Consider the following 15,733-nt stretch of genomic DNA (forward strand, 5'->3'; position numbering starts at 1 on the left):
TTCATTTTGTATTTATTCGGACTACTGTGTTGTGATAGAAATTAAAATTTACAGAGCCAGCTAAAATGATTTGATGCTCTAATTACAATATCGAATCGCTCCGTTAGACTATACTCAAAGCCTGTGTAATGTGTGGTTACATGTAAAATTATTTAGGTCACAATGCTGAGTCGTTTTTCAGATGTGCTACAAACAGCGGCGGACGTTGTAAGAGCAAAACAATTAATATTATAGTTGTACGCGCGTACTGTGCAAATTAATGAGGTTTTGTTATTTCAGTTGGCGCCTCCAGCCACGAGGTTGGAGGACTTCGAGTACCATTGGAAGATGATACTGAATTTTTACCAGAACTATGACGAGAATAACAAACAACATGTCGAGGAGACTAGGATACCTCATCACCTGCATCAAATGTTACAGGTTCGTGACTAATTGTAAATTACAGGCGAATCATTACTTTGTTGTAATACTTCACCTGTTAATTTCACTTTGCTAAGTGCATTTTGTAGTAACTGATAAAAAAACCTATTAACTTTGAAGTAAAAACGAATTGAACGCAAATGGTTCATTCAAAATAATCTGCAACGGATCCATAACAGATTCTTTTAAGTTGGTTTCCATAGGTAACTAGATACTCAATTTGTTTCCATACATTTATCATGAGCAAATAATTGAATATTTGTACTAAATCTTATAAGAATCTAGTACAAGCTCATTCCTATCTTGTATTTGATTAATTACATAACATCTATTAATTACTTTATCTGTTGGATAAACTAAGATATCTGATAAAGAATTTTGATTCTATATTTATATTACACAGCAATGTTTTACTATCAGCTTTCAGTCTTTTTATGGCATAGGTGTTATGAGCTATAAAAAAATACAGGGAAATAATTGAAAATATTACATGAACTGGTCCGGAAGCCAACATAGTTGATAAAAGGCTAGACATAGACAGAATGTATTGGAACATATCACATTTTTTTTATTGAAACAACTCCAAAAAAAATATTGCCTTACATCTATACTAATATTATAAAGCTGAAGAGTTTGTTTGTTTGAACGCGCTAATCTCAGGAACTACTGGTCCGATTTGAAAAATTCTTTCAGTTAGATAGCCCATTTATCGAGGAAGGCTATAGGCTACTTTTATCCAGGTTCGTGCAGAGGTTTCCACGGGATGCGGGTGAAACCGCTGGCAGAAGCTAGTATAAGTATAATATAAAAATAATAAAACTTTTTAAAATGTGGGTGTGTACAAATGTACCTTATCACACTTCCTATGTAGGTATTAGTTAATTAGCAATGTACTGATAACAGATATCAACATTTTACAACACAGTTCAAATTATAAGTTAATCTTTTGTTAATAGGAAAACAATCTACCATCAGTTCTGATATAATCTTCAATGCAATGTTATTTTTGTCACGGCCGCCAGCTGTGGGTAGAATTTAAATCAGTTTAATTCTATAAATACATTATTGATGATAATATATTTAAATTGATAAATACATATATGTTTTTAAATTGTCCAAGAGCACTATAAATGTAAAATGATATCAGTAAAATGATTTTTATAAGACACAAAGTAAAAAAGCAGATGAATTTTAAACAAAGTTGGAACGCCAAATTCCAAAACATTACTTAAATAAAACATAATTGTGGAAAGCTACAAACATTTTTGCTTTAGTTAACTTGTACTAATTTGCTTTTAAAATAAATGAATCACTATCATTAGTTAGCAAGTAATTAAGCATGTAATGATTGCTATTACCTTAGGTAACCTTCACCTTGTTTTATTTATTTGATAACAAGTATAGGTATAGTGGATTCAATACATTGTACATATTAGGTAACAAGCCTGGTACAAGCTCAAGAAATGAATGACTATTGATTTCACATATGTCTTGGTCTTTAAAATGTTGATACAACATTGCGAACTGTGACATGCATCTGGATTCAGCCTACAGCTTTCCTCGATAAATGGGCTATCTAACACTGAAAGATTTTTTCGAATTGCCCCAGTAGTTTCTGAGATTAATGTGTTCAAACAAACAAGCGCTAGATTTATAATTTAGATGAAGTTAGGATTTTTGAGACTAAATAATATGTATGAATTACTTGCAATAAACGATTTTTCATTTTTTTTTTTTTTTTTTTTTCATTTTTTTTTAATATGCAATGTTTTAGGTACATTCTCTAGGCATATAACTCGCGAACTTTCATTTTATTATGGTAACTAAATATTTTATAGTGAAATATCACTTTCACCTAGAGACATTCAAATGCATGCAATACAGTTGAATTTCACGGCGTTGTGGATTTTAATTATACTGTTGACCTTGATAGGCGGTATTATCATACTGTGCTGCATGGGCGTAGCCACACTGGGGCAAGCTGGGGCACTTGCCCCACCCTGGGCCCTGGCTCTGACCTGTAGGGTGTCTAATTAAACAATGTTTTTTTTACTAACTCTAACTAACAATATCAACAATCATATGTACTATCCGTAAGTTATTGCAAAAAAAAAATTGTCGACTTTGAAAAGAGCGCGATCAAAACAAAATACACGCTCGAGTTCCCGAACGTGCGCGGTGCGCGCTTCATTTGAAAGCGAGCCGTATTCCCTAAAAGAATAGTTGCTATGTGGCGTAGCGAGCCGAGCCGTCCATCTAATCAAAAAAAAATGCATTGAAGGAGATGTAACTGGTAGATGTGATCAAAATTTTGGAAATGCAATTTTATCCTAGTGTAAAAACCGCGCTCGCTATTTTGCTTGCCCAGCCATGTACGACCTGTACAATAGAACGATCGTTTAGCACAGTGGTTCTTAACCGCTGGTCCGCGGACCACTGGTGGTCCCTGGAGGCATTCCGAGTGGGCCGCGAAGCTTAGCAGCGCGACGTTGCTATACGTTACGTATCTAACTTTATTTTTATCGACTTATCTATGCGAGCGAGGGGGTTTTCGTATGGACGTAAATCGGGTGTGTCGTACCTAGTGAATGGGGGGCATTCATGAAAATGTATATTTGGGCGACATTTTACGTAGTTTTTGGTTTTAAATCTTAAAAAATAATTAAAATTTCGTGCTCGCTTCGCTCGCGTATTCAGAAAATGTATGCCCTCATTTTTGCATTTGTCAACAAACAAAAAGTTAAGAACGTTTGGGCTAAATTTTACGTAATGTTTGGTTTAAGTCCGATAAAAATGTCGCGCTCGCTTCGCTCGCGTATACAGAAATTGTATGCCCTTATTTTTGCATTGGTCAACAAACAAAAAGTTAAGTAGGTACGTTTGAGCTAAATTTTACGTAATATTTGGTTTAAGTCCGAAAAAAATTTCGCGCTCGCTTCGCTCGCGTATTCAGAAACTACATGCCCTTACTTTTGGCTTTTGTCCTGTGTGTGATTGTTTATTTTCTGTACCTGAAAATATAAACCTCTCAAATTAAGAGATTAACAAGTTTGAGATTAACGGCTCAAGATACAAAAAATCGGAGGGCCCCCGCCCTCCCCCGGGGAATAGGTTGACTGCTGCCCCATCCTGAGCCCAAAGCTGGCTACGCCCATGCTGTGCTGTAGTATTTATTGTTAAAATGTTTAATCAGTTTGGTGATACTGATATCCTCGTTTAGCGGGGAATAAAAAAGTGTAGATTTGAAAATCTGGGATATTTTGTTTAAAAGAATACAGCCTACTATAGTTCGGCCATTCAGAGAATGCGTTCCTGACACGTCGCGATTGAACTGACGACGTAACTTTGCAATGGCGTTGCAGTTACGATAAAAATATTTTTGCTGGTTGTTTACCGTTTTAACAATTGAGGAGCATTAAAACAACATTATTATATCAATAATCAATGAATGTTATTACGTCGTCAGTTCAATCGCGACGTGTCAGGAACGCATTCTCTGAATGGCCGAACTATAAAGGCTATAACTATAATCAAACTGTAGAGTTTCAATAAAATCGGTTTCGTAGTTTTGCATGACAGATTAAGACCATGCACATATCCCCTATATTTTTTCAGGTTCATGAGCTTTTAACTATTACTCAGCCCGTTAGACAGGTGGTTGTCCCCGACATAGGGAAATATTGACATCATTGGGAAAAGGCTAGGCATATGATGTTGATGAGCTTTTACCTACAAATTTATCATCGAAATAGTATTTACACTAGTATTCCTAGTAGACTGAACATTAATTTAATTTCTTCCAGCTAATAGTAGACGAAGAAAAAGAACAGCAGGGTGGTACAGTCGGCCCATGCATGGAGGCCATTGTCCAACGCTCCATATGTCTACTGGACGCGTTATGTGCCCTCGCGGCGGCCGAGCGTCCGCCCGGAGCGCGGGCGTTAGCACTCACGACGGGGACTGCGTTACTGAGGAGGACGAGGCAGCCCTGTGTTAATAGTGCGCATGTTTATAGGCCTTTGCAGGTAAAGATTTAATAGTTTAATTAAAAAAACTAAAAACACGCTGGTCATGTATTGTTATCAGAACTTTCATAATCGAAGACCGGGAAGTGGGTCAAATTAAGATTCAAAGATTTTCTTACATAGCTACAAGTGAAGCTAATATAAGCGTGTTAAAAAGATAAAAACTCATTTATTCAAAGTATGCAGAAAATCAGCACTAAAGAAAATATTGTTAAAATAATGTATTAGTTACAGTTTTGGTTTTTTATATGAGTGCATACGTACGTTTACGCACTAAGCATAGTACATTCGCTTTCGGGAAATAAAACATATACATTTATTTACATAATATTTTGATTTTAAATGACAACACGAATTCACTATAACATAATATATAATACTAGCCGTTTTCCCGCGGTTTCACCCGCGTCCCGTGGAAGCTAGTGCCCGCACCGGGATAAAATATAGCCTATGTTATTCGCAGATAATTAGCTTTCTAATGGTGAAAGAATATTTAAAATTGGTCCAGTAGTTTTTGAGTTTATCCATTACAACCAAACAAACAAACAAAGTTTTCCTCTTTATAATATTAGTATAGATAAGAAACAAACACAATACAAATAATAATATCCACCTTTTCCAGAGAATGTTAATCCAATGCAACGAAAGTCCAGCATCTCCAACGGAGAAGGAAGAGGTAGAATTACTTCTAACTCTCTGTGGTCTAGTGCGTAAGGAGCCAGGTCTGGCTAATATATTCACCACGCCCTTCGTAGAAGACAAGTCTACCTTGCTCAGCATACCTGAAGATATACAGAAGCTGATACCTATTAAGAGTAAGGTTGGTACGAACTATTATCTATGAGAATTAACTTGTAGGGTTACTTAAATAATTTGAACTATAGTTCGGCCATTCAGAGAATGCGTTCCTGACACGTCGCGATTGAACTGACGACGTAATAACATTCATTGATTATTGATATAATAATGTTGTTTTAATGCTCCTCAATTGTTAAAACGGTAAACAACCAGCAAAAATATTTTTATCGTAACTGCAACGCCATTGCAAAGTTACGTCGTCAGTTCAATCGCGACGTGTCAGGAACGCATTCTCTGAATGGCCGAACTATAGTAGACAATTTCTGTTACTAGCCTCAGTCTCCGGTTACTTATCCTGCACATAGATTAAGAGTGACCATATAACGTTATTCTGATATAAAAGTGACTGAAGTTTCATCAAAATTCAACCAATATTATGACCTTACAAACTTCATTTATTTTTAAAATTAAAATAGTTTAGCTTTTGCCAGTGCAGTCACCTTCGTCCCGAGGGAACTTTCTTGCACCCGGATAAAAAGAAGCCTCTGTAATTTTCTTTCCTGATGTATAAACTATATTACTTCCGTATCCAAACCGTTTGCGCGTGAAGAAGTAACATCCAAACATACATAACTTTCTCTTCTCGAAGTAGCTTAAAAATAACCTTTTTTCAGATCCAAACACCAAAGAAGAACCCTCTATTCGAAGTAGAACTCCCCCCCAACCCTCTCCGCAACGTGTCTATAATCCGCACAAGTAAGGATGACAGTTGTAACGCCACCACGTGTTCGTCGGACGACAACGTCTCGTGTAAGAGTCATAAGACGGTGTACGATGATAATGATAAATTCCTGCTCATTGATTTGTTGCTGTCTTATTTGAATAGTGCGGTGAGTTGATTTGTATTTATTTTCAGACATAATTTTAAAATTAAAATAAATGATTGTTCTTCTTGGTTCTTTGAGACTAAATAGAACAACGTAAATTCATACCATCGTACCACAAAAAAATTTAAACGTCTGTTTAACACTTATCTAAAACAAAATAGATTATGACGTTGAAATAAGGTCCTTTTTGCAGCCACTCTTTTTTAGAAAAGTGTTCAACAGATGTTTAAGTTTTTGTCGTGTATTTTTAAACTAGCTGTTTCCCGCAGTTTTATCTGTGTCCCATAGGAACTACTTCCCTTTCTCGGAAAAAACATTATCTATGTTACTCAAGGATAGCCCAGCTACCCAACAAGGAAAGAATTTTTCAAATCTGTACATTGGCATCGGAGCCTTATCAATGGATGTAGCTCCAACAAAAAAATATGTTTTTTTTTTTTTTATATCAGTTTATTTTAAACTGTGTTTTTCCAGGATAACCAAGTAGTCCTCCGAGCATGTGAAGGCATAATGATCGTGTCCTCTCTACCCGAGGATGATATAGCGAACCTAGTGACGAGCTGCAGCCCCGCCTGCGAGACGATAGTGGACAAGCTGGCGGCCAAGTACAAGTGCATCCCGGCCAACGTCGACCCCAGTGATGTCGACCATCTTAATATTACGTGGGCGTGAGTAGTTTTGAAGTTAAATTGCACCATATTTCCTGAAATGCTCTTAGATTTGCTAGAATTGACTGTTTTAAATGGTTTGCAATTGAATTTCACCATCTGTCTAGCCTTTACCCAACTATCTTGGGATCGGAGTCCATCCAGATGCAGCTGATTACCAGTGTTTTACTTCGCTTCTAACAATCTGATCTCCTCAGCCCAGTTGCCCAGTCAACCCAATAACCCCTCGGAACATGTCATGAACAAGTATTATAGAATTTGTGTATTTGTGAATTTCTATAAATAGGTATTATTTCTGGTTTCAGATACGTTGCACAAGACTTTGGAGACAAATCGTACAGCAAATTCCACGGATACAGAGAGTTAACGAGTTTCTTCTCCTGGCTAGACTACTGTGATACTTTGATGAAGGTACATCATCTTTAATTCTTTAATGTATTATTTGCTAAAGTTAGGTAGAAATGTGTATTAAATGTGAACAATATGAAATAACGGAATTCTCAAAGAAATAATTTGTTGTGTGAATTGATAGCAAAAAATCACAATATTGATTTTGAAGAGACTTTTGGAATTTTCTTATTTTTTTCTCTAACCTCACGTCGTTTATTTGTATAATTTGATTTGTTTTAAAATATTGTTCACCAACCTAAATCTGAATAGTCTTCGTTGGAAATAAAATCCACGTGTAAATATCAGTTCAGTCAGCTTCAATACTGCTTTGCTAAAGTGTTCGTTGTGCTGTTTCTTCCCAGCAAATACCCATAAGATGTGGTAAAGGGCAGTGCCGGATTTATATTCTTCATGAGTGTAGGCCGCCCCATGTACACATGTTACAAATAACTTTTATATTCTGAAATCTGCCGCCCCTGTGACGCTTCATAAATCCAGGACTGGTAAAGGGTGGTAATTTTGGACTGTCTTTTGTATACTTCGATGTTCAAAAAATGCTGTTTTGTAGCCAAGTTTCAATAAACGATATTAGGTTTAGATTCGACTCAACTGACATTATCTTTTCCCCAGGAATGCCACCCGACGATAGCATCGCACTTATCTCGAACATTCCGTCAGAACTTTCTGGAAGGCACCGCGGAGAATGGCATCAGTGACATCCACCACGCGGTGCTGGTGACCGCTATACTCGCCAAGTGTCTTAAAGTTGTCGACTCGCCTGATCTTATTAATGGTATGTACTACATTGTTTAATTATTGTATTGTTATGTGAGAGAATTTTTCTCTTTAGAAGGTTTCACTTCAAATTTTTGGTCGCTCTTACAAATAGTACGTATAATAGAATTGTACGAATATACCTAGGAATAAAAGTTATAAGTACTGTGGACAGTTCTAATTGTAATTGTCCCAAAGTTTACGGTCAGGAATCCAATCTACTAACTCTACAACTAGGAATACTAAATTCTGCCAACGATCCTATACCCACGTCTCGTGGAACTTGCTTCATGCACACGGATAAAAGAGTAGCTTATAGCCTTCCACATGGTAGGTTCCATAGCTTATACATGGTAGTCTCAAAATCTAACACTGAAATATTTTTTTTAATCGCACGGTCCTGAAATTAGCGCGTTCAAGCAAAGAATCTTCAGCATTATAATATTAATCGAAGTACCTTGCGAAAAATTCTAAAAATATTTGCCAACCTCTTAAATATAACTTAAATAAAAATATAACATTGTTGTAGAATTCTCCAACTGGCTGGTGGGCGAGGGCGAGGTGTCGGAGTGGCCGCTGCTGCACACGCTCATTAACAACTGCTTGACGGAGTACCACGACCTCACACTAGAAACATTAAGGTTCTTCGAGGTCAGTTATACATATAAGGTTTTAAATAAAAAAACAATACCACTGCAAAAAATACCTTAGTTGGTTGATGCTTCTAAATATATTTAAAAAAAAAACCTCTAAATATATTGATGTATAAAAAAGTACATACTTTTAGTAGAATTCAAAATATGTACTAGAACTTGAGCCTCATAAAATATATATTATTATGTATACCAAAAAAATTACTGTCCTTTTGCTAACCTCTGAAATAGTGTAAATCTCTGTAACGTAAGAACATTTTTGCACGCCTTTATTGTAAGCAGAATACATTTACTTCTAGGCTTAAAAATATGAAATGTTTCTTGTAAATAAATGTTTGAATTTTAAAAGCAGATCAGAGTAGCTTTAATTTAACTTTTATAATATTACAGACGATAATAGAAAAAGGCACAGAACACAGCATACATCGGGTGGTGTTGGCTCGAGTGACGTCGCGGGGGTATTATGCTCCGCAGCCCAACAACGACGACGACGAGAGAGACAGGCTTAACGACCTGTCTATAGGGAGGGAGAGAGAATATAATAGGTGAGTCGAGTGTAAGTTATGAGTGTTAATAGCCTAGTTTTAATGATAGAGTAGTTTTTTCTGTCATGCTGTCTCACTAATTAAAGGCGCAAGTTCATCGACAGTATAAACGTGCGTTTTTTTTTACAACAACCGTATTATTATTAATTTCGTTTGAATTTTGAAAACTGACGTTTATTTTATCGACGATTTTCAATATTTTTAAACAGTTGATATAGCTAACGTTTTTATTTTATTTTTTATAATATTCTTATTCTTTATTGCACACTTTTTAACTAAACAAAAATATTCAATAACAATATACTAAACATATATATGTAGTAATATAATAATAATTTAATTTAATAAATAATAATTAATAATTTAATTTAGTGGGGAATAATAACTGCGAGCGATGAAAACATTTAATAAACACTTACATTATTAATTAAACTTTATTGGAAAAATCGATACCCTAAACTGTGAATTGAAGTCGATATCTTGTATAGAATAAATCTAAAGTATTCAAGAATACCAGTAACTGACTTATTGCTTAATTTTACAGGGAAGCGATGAAACAACTCCAACACGAGGACCACGTGAACGAGCAGATCACAGACATACTGTCACACGAAGGGCTCGACCCCAAGCACCACGACGAGGGCACGGAGAACATACACAGAGTCATCAACAGGTCAGTACATGTGGTTGTGTCACTTCTAGTTATACGTTATGCTGTTTGTTGAAAATTGTGTGCAGATCTGTGTTTTTCTGATCCTTTCGTATGGGATTTTGGTCCTTTCTTGGGTATTATTCTGAGTGGTAGAGGTTGTTCAGGGTACAAAATATAGTGATGCAAACTTAAATTACATTAGTAATCAAGAATTCTGGAAGTTTTTAACTCTTACTAGAGCTTATTAGACTGAATTTTCACATTAGACTTATATATAGAAAGTGAAATTAAAGGTATACAGGTAACTAAAATCTACAGTTAATGAAATTGGAACATAAACATTGATATGAGAATTAAACATGTATTTTAAAATTCAATTATTTTCGGGCAATCTCATACATTTTTTAACAGAAAGCATAACTTAAGTAATGCTTACATAACTATTGCAATAAAAAACAAACCACAATAGCTAAGGTGTCTGGTTATCGCTTTGCCACAAACATACAGCTTTATAAACTCTACAGATTAACGGCCGTTCCCAATATTATATATCTATCTGTTGATTTACTTACCAGAAATAGAATTTCGACAGTAATCTTATACAAATCCTGTTAAATTCTAGCTATCTAAAGCAAAACAATAGATACACACTGACTGTTTTTGGTGCGGTTGACAGTTGCTATCACTGAACTGACAACACCGAAACTGACAGCTGTCAACTGCACAAAAAAATCGGTACCCTTATAGATAGAAACTTGAGAACGGCCGTTAAATATTCTAATATTATTAAGAAATCGCTTATCGCAATTTTAACCAGCAATTAAAATTTCTAGCCGGCTAGAGCGACTCAAAACACTCATCGAAGATATAATGAATAAGGAATCACGTAATACCACCGACAATACTGCCAGTCTCATAAATAACGATTAATATTTAACTTAACGTTAGTTTATATTTTGTACTAATTTAAATATTATTATACTTCGGCCGTTCAGAGAATGCGTTCCTGACACCTATCAGTTAGTCACGACTAGTGATGGGCACAACATAACACTGAGTTCGTTACCGTTCCTTCAAAATGAACCGCCGCATTATTTTAAGATTATTTTCGTTTTAAATTGGCGGAATCATTTGTTTTATATTTTAGTTATTTAAGTGGAAACCAAAAAAAGGTAATATTCATCAAATCAAATCAAATCAAATCAATTTATTCATTTTGTGAAACAGGGGTGATTACAGGTGTTTTCTAGATTTATGTACAAGCCATGTCCCGCCGATAGGCATACAAAATTATTTAAGAGATTACAGTAATATAATATAAAATGTCCGAGTATATGAATGTCAAGATAAAGGAAAATAACCAAATAAAAAAATTGTGTCAATAAAGTTGTGTTACTAGTGTCATAAGTATTTAAAAAAATCATATAATAAAATTGTTTTATTTATTCTTTGTTACAAGTACATTGAATTGAATGTGCGAACAGAATATTAATCAGACTCCGATTTGCTTGAGGAGGTGGTGTCTTCATCATCATCTTCGCCTACATGTATAATTATATTATTATCAATAACAGAATCAATCCTGATATCTCGGTCTAACAAAAGCCGGGTAATCAAATAAAAACAGATCGAAAACACTTGAAAAACGTGGTCTATGCGCACGAAACGACAACGGACGACTGTTTTAGCGTCACAAAATGGCGGCCCATAACGCCATTTGGGGTTACCATTTTTAATCTAAGTATAAAAATGCGGTTTGGTCATAGTTTTATTTTTATATTTCATAAAAGTTATAATTAAGTCTTATAGTCCATTATTTTCCAATTCTTAAAAAGAAAATCAAAACGTATTATTTTATATTATAACTGTATAAGAACAGATTACGATACTTGCCTGTTATTTTTAGCACAGCACTACAAAATATAAACCGCTGACATAACCTTGTAATAGCGCAGTATAGATTTAGAAAAATATTGTTTACCAAGTTATTTGACACTCAGTTTGGCACAAAATTATAACATTCATTGATTATTGATATAATAATGTTGTTTTAATGCTCCTCAATTGTTAAAACGGTAAACAACCAGCAAAAATATTTTTATCGTAACTGCAACGCCATTGCAAAGTTACGTCGTCAGTTCAATCGCGACGTGTCAGGAACGCATTCTCTGAATGGCCGAACTATAAGAAATCATATGATACATATACGTAGGAATCAACTTCATAGTTCAGGCCTTTAACCATTAATGAATACGCCTTACCCAATTAGTTGCCATATTTTAATGAAATGGGAGGATACCGACGATATATATGATTCGGGAAAATCAATCGTAATACGTCCACATAGAGATTAAAATATAAATATATAGTTTTGAAGGCAATTAGACAGTCATTATGCTTTAGTAACATATCGGAAGAAATAATAAAGCACAAAAAAATATATTTGAAATTGAAAATGTTTTTTTAAGACTGAGATTATTGTTTGTCTTTGTCTAAAAGGCGAAGGGAGAATGAGAAAAAAAATACAAGAATATTATTATATGGATAGTTAGAGGCAGCTCTTATTTTTTTATTTGAAAATTAGTTCGGTAAACAGGCCTAAATAGTTTTTTTAGTTAGGTATTCACAAATCATCTCATGTACAAACGTACTTGCCATAATCTCATCTATATATTAAGTTATTTTAGTTGTAAATAGTGTAAAATGTAAAGATAATTCATACAGGTAATTTTTATTATACATTTATATTGCATTTACGGATTATTTCGCGATAATATGAATTGTTCACTAAAATACAAGCTTTATTCAAAAATAATTAAATAAATTCACAAATATAAAAAAAACATATTTTGCATAAATACCACTTACAGTCTGTTTTTTAATCTCGTAGACTAAATTGACACTTGCAAAATGTCAAACTTACAAATAATGTTGCTAGCTTTTTTTGTGCAGTGTTGTACTTACGGCACCGGTTTGTTGAATCGTAACTTTTTATCTATAATAGACGAATTTAATATTCATTCAAAGTTTTATATTTACAATTCACGTACGTACACACGGCTGCACGACGTGCTACAAACTGCCAGGGATATCTGACCACGCAACGCCATGCGTAATCATCAAGAATAAGCCCATTATTTCAGGATGACTTATTGTAAAAAAGCGATACTTGATTTTATTAACGCTAAGTTTCGGTCGTGCCACATCACTACTTAAGAATTGGCAATGAACTGACCACACTCGTAATGTCAGTTTAGTCTACGAGATTAAAAAACAGACTATAGTTGCAAGTAAACATCCAATCCAGTGATTGCCTACATATGATCTCGTCATACTAGATATATTTAGTAGAAAGTTTTCAGAGTCCTCATTTGGACGCTATCTATTATATTGCTACACATTTAATAATTTCCAGTAATTTATGGATATTACGTAAATATCATGAAACGCGAAATTTTCTGTAAGTATCTGACATTTTTGAATAAATAAATATTCAATGTACATAAAACCCGTAAACATGTAAATACATTTAATTTTAATTTATACAATGCACACACGAATAGTTTTTCAAAAGCAAAATACAATTTTGATGCCATATTTATTACGTTTCCTTTAAAAGGAACTGAATTTATAAATAGATCTGGTCAAATTTAATTTCTACATAGCATATTATAATTATATAATATCGTTTCAAAATTTTTATATACACTTTTATTGTAGGTAGGATATAATTTATAATTAATTCAGAAATATATATTTTTAACATTTTAATGCAATCAGTAGGTTTCATAATACTCTTAGCTTATTATTATTTACTTTTACGATTTTGTGGCTATGGTCTCAACCTTACAATATAGTTCCTTTTACTTAAAGCTAAGAAACTATTATTTTTCAAACTATTGTGACGTTACTTACTTTATTTCGATAATTATAAAACTTTAATTTTTGACAGCTTTATTAATGGCCAAATATTAGATTTTCTTTACATTTAGACTTTATTGGTTCTTTGAAATGATTTTATTCCCTCACCACTCCTATTTCTCTAGAGATGCTTGCATATAAATTAATTCTAATATTTGGGCATAAGTAACGCTATTTATGAGCTATTTACAAATACAATACAGTGGACCCGCGTTAATCAGACAAACGTCATGCAGGGCGCATGTCGGACTGTCAATGGAGCACATTGTGATCTGACAAGAACTTTCAATTAAATAGTATAATCATTTACCAAAAAAAGAATTGATGAATAGTTAAAAAGAGTTTGATTACCGTGGGTTCACTGTATTTATTATAAGAGTGTGTCTTACTTGGGCGAAACAACGCAACCGCGAAGCGATCCGAAGCTACGTTTAAGCCAATTGAAAAGAAATCCACTGTTTATAGTTTTCGCATAAACTTGTTTCGCTTACGTAGAACACACTATAACTGTAAGATGTACGCCTGTATATCTGTACATTTGACATTAAATAGTTTGAAATGGAACATTGTGTTTGATTGTCCCGTTCGTTGCAGCTTCCTGCTGCTACTGCCGCGAGCGATACTGTCGGACCCGGTGGGGGCCGACTACGAACATTACATACACGATGCGCATAGGCGGTATCAGGTAAATATATACGTAGCTGGAAAAATGCTGTGAATATTAATTTATAAGTGAGTTTAACAGAAAAAAATTAAGATAATTTAACGAATAATATTATCCGATATTATGAGTAAAAGTTTGTTTGTTGTTTTCACGGCGAAACCGCGGAACCCATTTACATAGTATTTGGAGACAGTTACACTTTTAGCAACATAGCCTTGTAGACAAGGCAGCAGGAAACAGCTAGTATATTAGCAAGGGGCTATTCTGTGGCCTAGTACAAGTTACAAGAATTGACTATTCTTTAGAACTAAGGTACGGGCGTACCTATGTGAGTAAGAAAACAACGAAGTAGCTGTAAAAATCGCATTATTTAACATCATTGCTTCATATTGATATATTATACAAACTTCTACACTCAATGTGTAAAGTTATCGAAAATTAAAAAAGGTGAATTATAAAAAAATAGATTTAGAAAGAAACAGCGTTCTACAGCAAGTAACTAGATCTTTCATACAGGAAATGTATCCTCTACCTAACGTATTCATAATACGGCCTAGCAAAAATTCATCAAAATCGATTCACAAGTTTAACCCTATAAAATATAAAACATCAAAATACCAACTCAGCAATATAATCTTCCAGTACTGGCTGGACGCGACTTCCACATTCAACTGGCCAGCCGATCACAACTGGGTAGATACCACAGCCAGCTCAACTCACAGTTACGACAGCCGACCCGAAGCCGACATACATTTAGACGACGCCTTCGAACCAATCAAAACAGACACACGACAGTTACCCAAAAACGACACAAAACACTTCTCACAGAAACTAGTCCTTCGATCCAGAGACTTAACTTCCCAAACCTCTGAGGAAGAATTCGACGAAGGACCATTTTTCAAAATGATATTCAAATTACTTGCCAACATGCCCACACAACCTTACCAAGTTAATTTACACCTAACTTCGATTATATCTCAGTTGGCTTTGTTACCTCATCCTAATTTACACGAGTATCTTCTTAACCCTACTCTGCCGACGGCTAAAAAGACCCCGACGTTGTTTAAAACGTTGCAAGAGTTGGCGAGACGGTTGACTATGGAGATACCGCGGTTAAGGAATTATAAGAAGATTATTGAGAACACGAGGCTGTGGTTAATGAGTGAAGATCCTAGTTATGATGAAAAGTAAGTATATAAGTATAATTATTCACATTTAAAAAACGTCATCTGGTCCCAAAATAAACTGTACTACGATAGCTAAAGGTACCTGACACAAGAGTAGTAATTTTTAAAAATGTACTGATCTGGATCGAAAGTTAACAACAACAACTTAT

The 15,733-nt window shown here is 34.5% G+C and overlaps 1 protein-coding gene across 3 annotated transcripts in view; it reads left to right on the top strand.

The window, feature by feature from the left end:
• LOC124640571 (FHF complex subunit HOOK interacting protein 2A-like) overlaps window positions 1-15,733 on the top strand; it is a 23,406-nt gene continuing 7,673 nt past the window's right edge. For 2 of the 3 annotated variants that reach the window (XM_047178387.1, XM_047178386.1), the window contains exons 1-13: window positions 1-207; window positions 280-420; window positions 4,224-4,445; window positions 5,068-5,265; window positions 5,918-6,133; window positions 6,605-6,798; window positions 7,104-7,209; window positions 7,819-7,981; window positions 8,492-8,613; window positions 9,006-9,160; window positions 9,705-9,833; window positions 14,328-14,418; window positions 15,040-15,584. In XM_047178387.1, coding sequence (XP_047034343.1) covers window positions 163-207; window positions 280-420; window positions 4,224-4,445; window positions 5,068-5,265; window positions 5,918-6,133; window positions 6,605-6,798; window positions 7,104-7,209; window positions 7,819-7,981; window positions 8,492-8,613; window positions 9,006-9,160; window positions 9,705-9,833; window positions 14,328-14,418; window positions 15,040-15,584 — 2,327 coding nt within the window. In that variant the 5' untranslated portion in view covers window positions 1-162. Of the gene's footprint in view, window positions 208-279; window positions 421-4,223; window positions 4,446-5,067; window positions 5,266-5,917; window positions 6,134-6,604; window positions 6,799-7,103; window positions 7,210-7,818; window positions 7,982-8,491; window positions 8,614-9,005; window positions 9,161-9,704; window positions 9,834-10,645; window positions 10,800-14,327; window positions 14,419-15,039; window positions 15,585-15,733 lie in introns of those variants that run through there. The other variant, XM_047178388.1, reaches the window with a different exon arrangement.

The sequence above is a fragment of the Helicoverpa zea genome, chromosome 21 (genome assembly GCF_022581195.2).
Source record: "Helicoverpa zea isolate HzStark_Cry1AcR chromosome 21, ilHelZeax1.1, whole genome shotgun sequence".
Classification (NCBI taxonomy): Eukaryota; Metazoa; Arthropoda; class Insecta; order Lepidoptera; family Noctuidae; genus Helicoverpa; species Helicoverpa zea.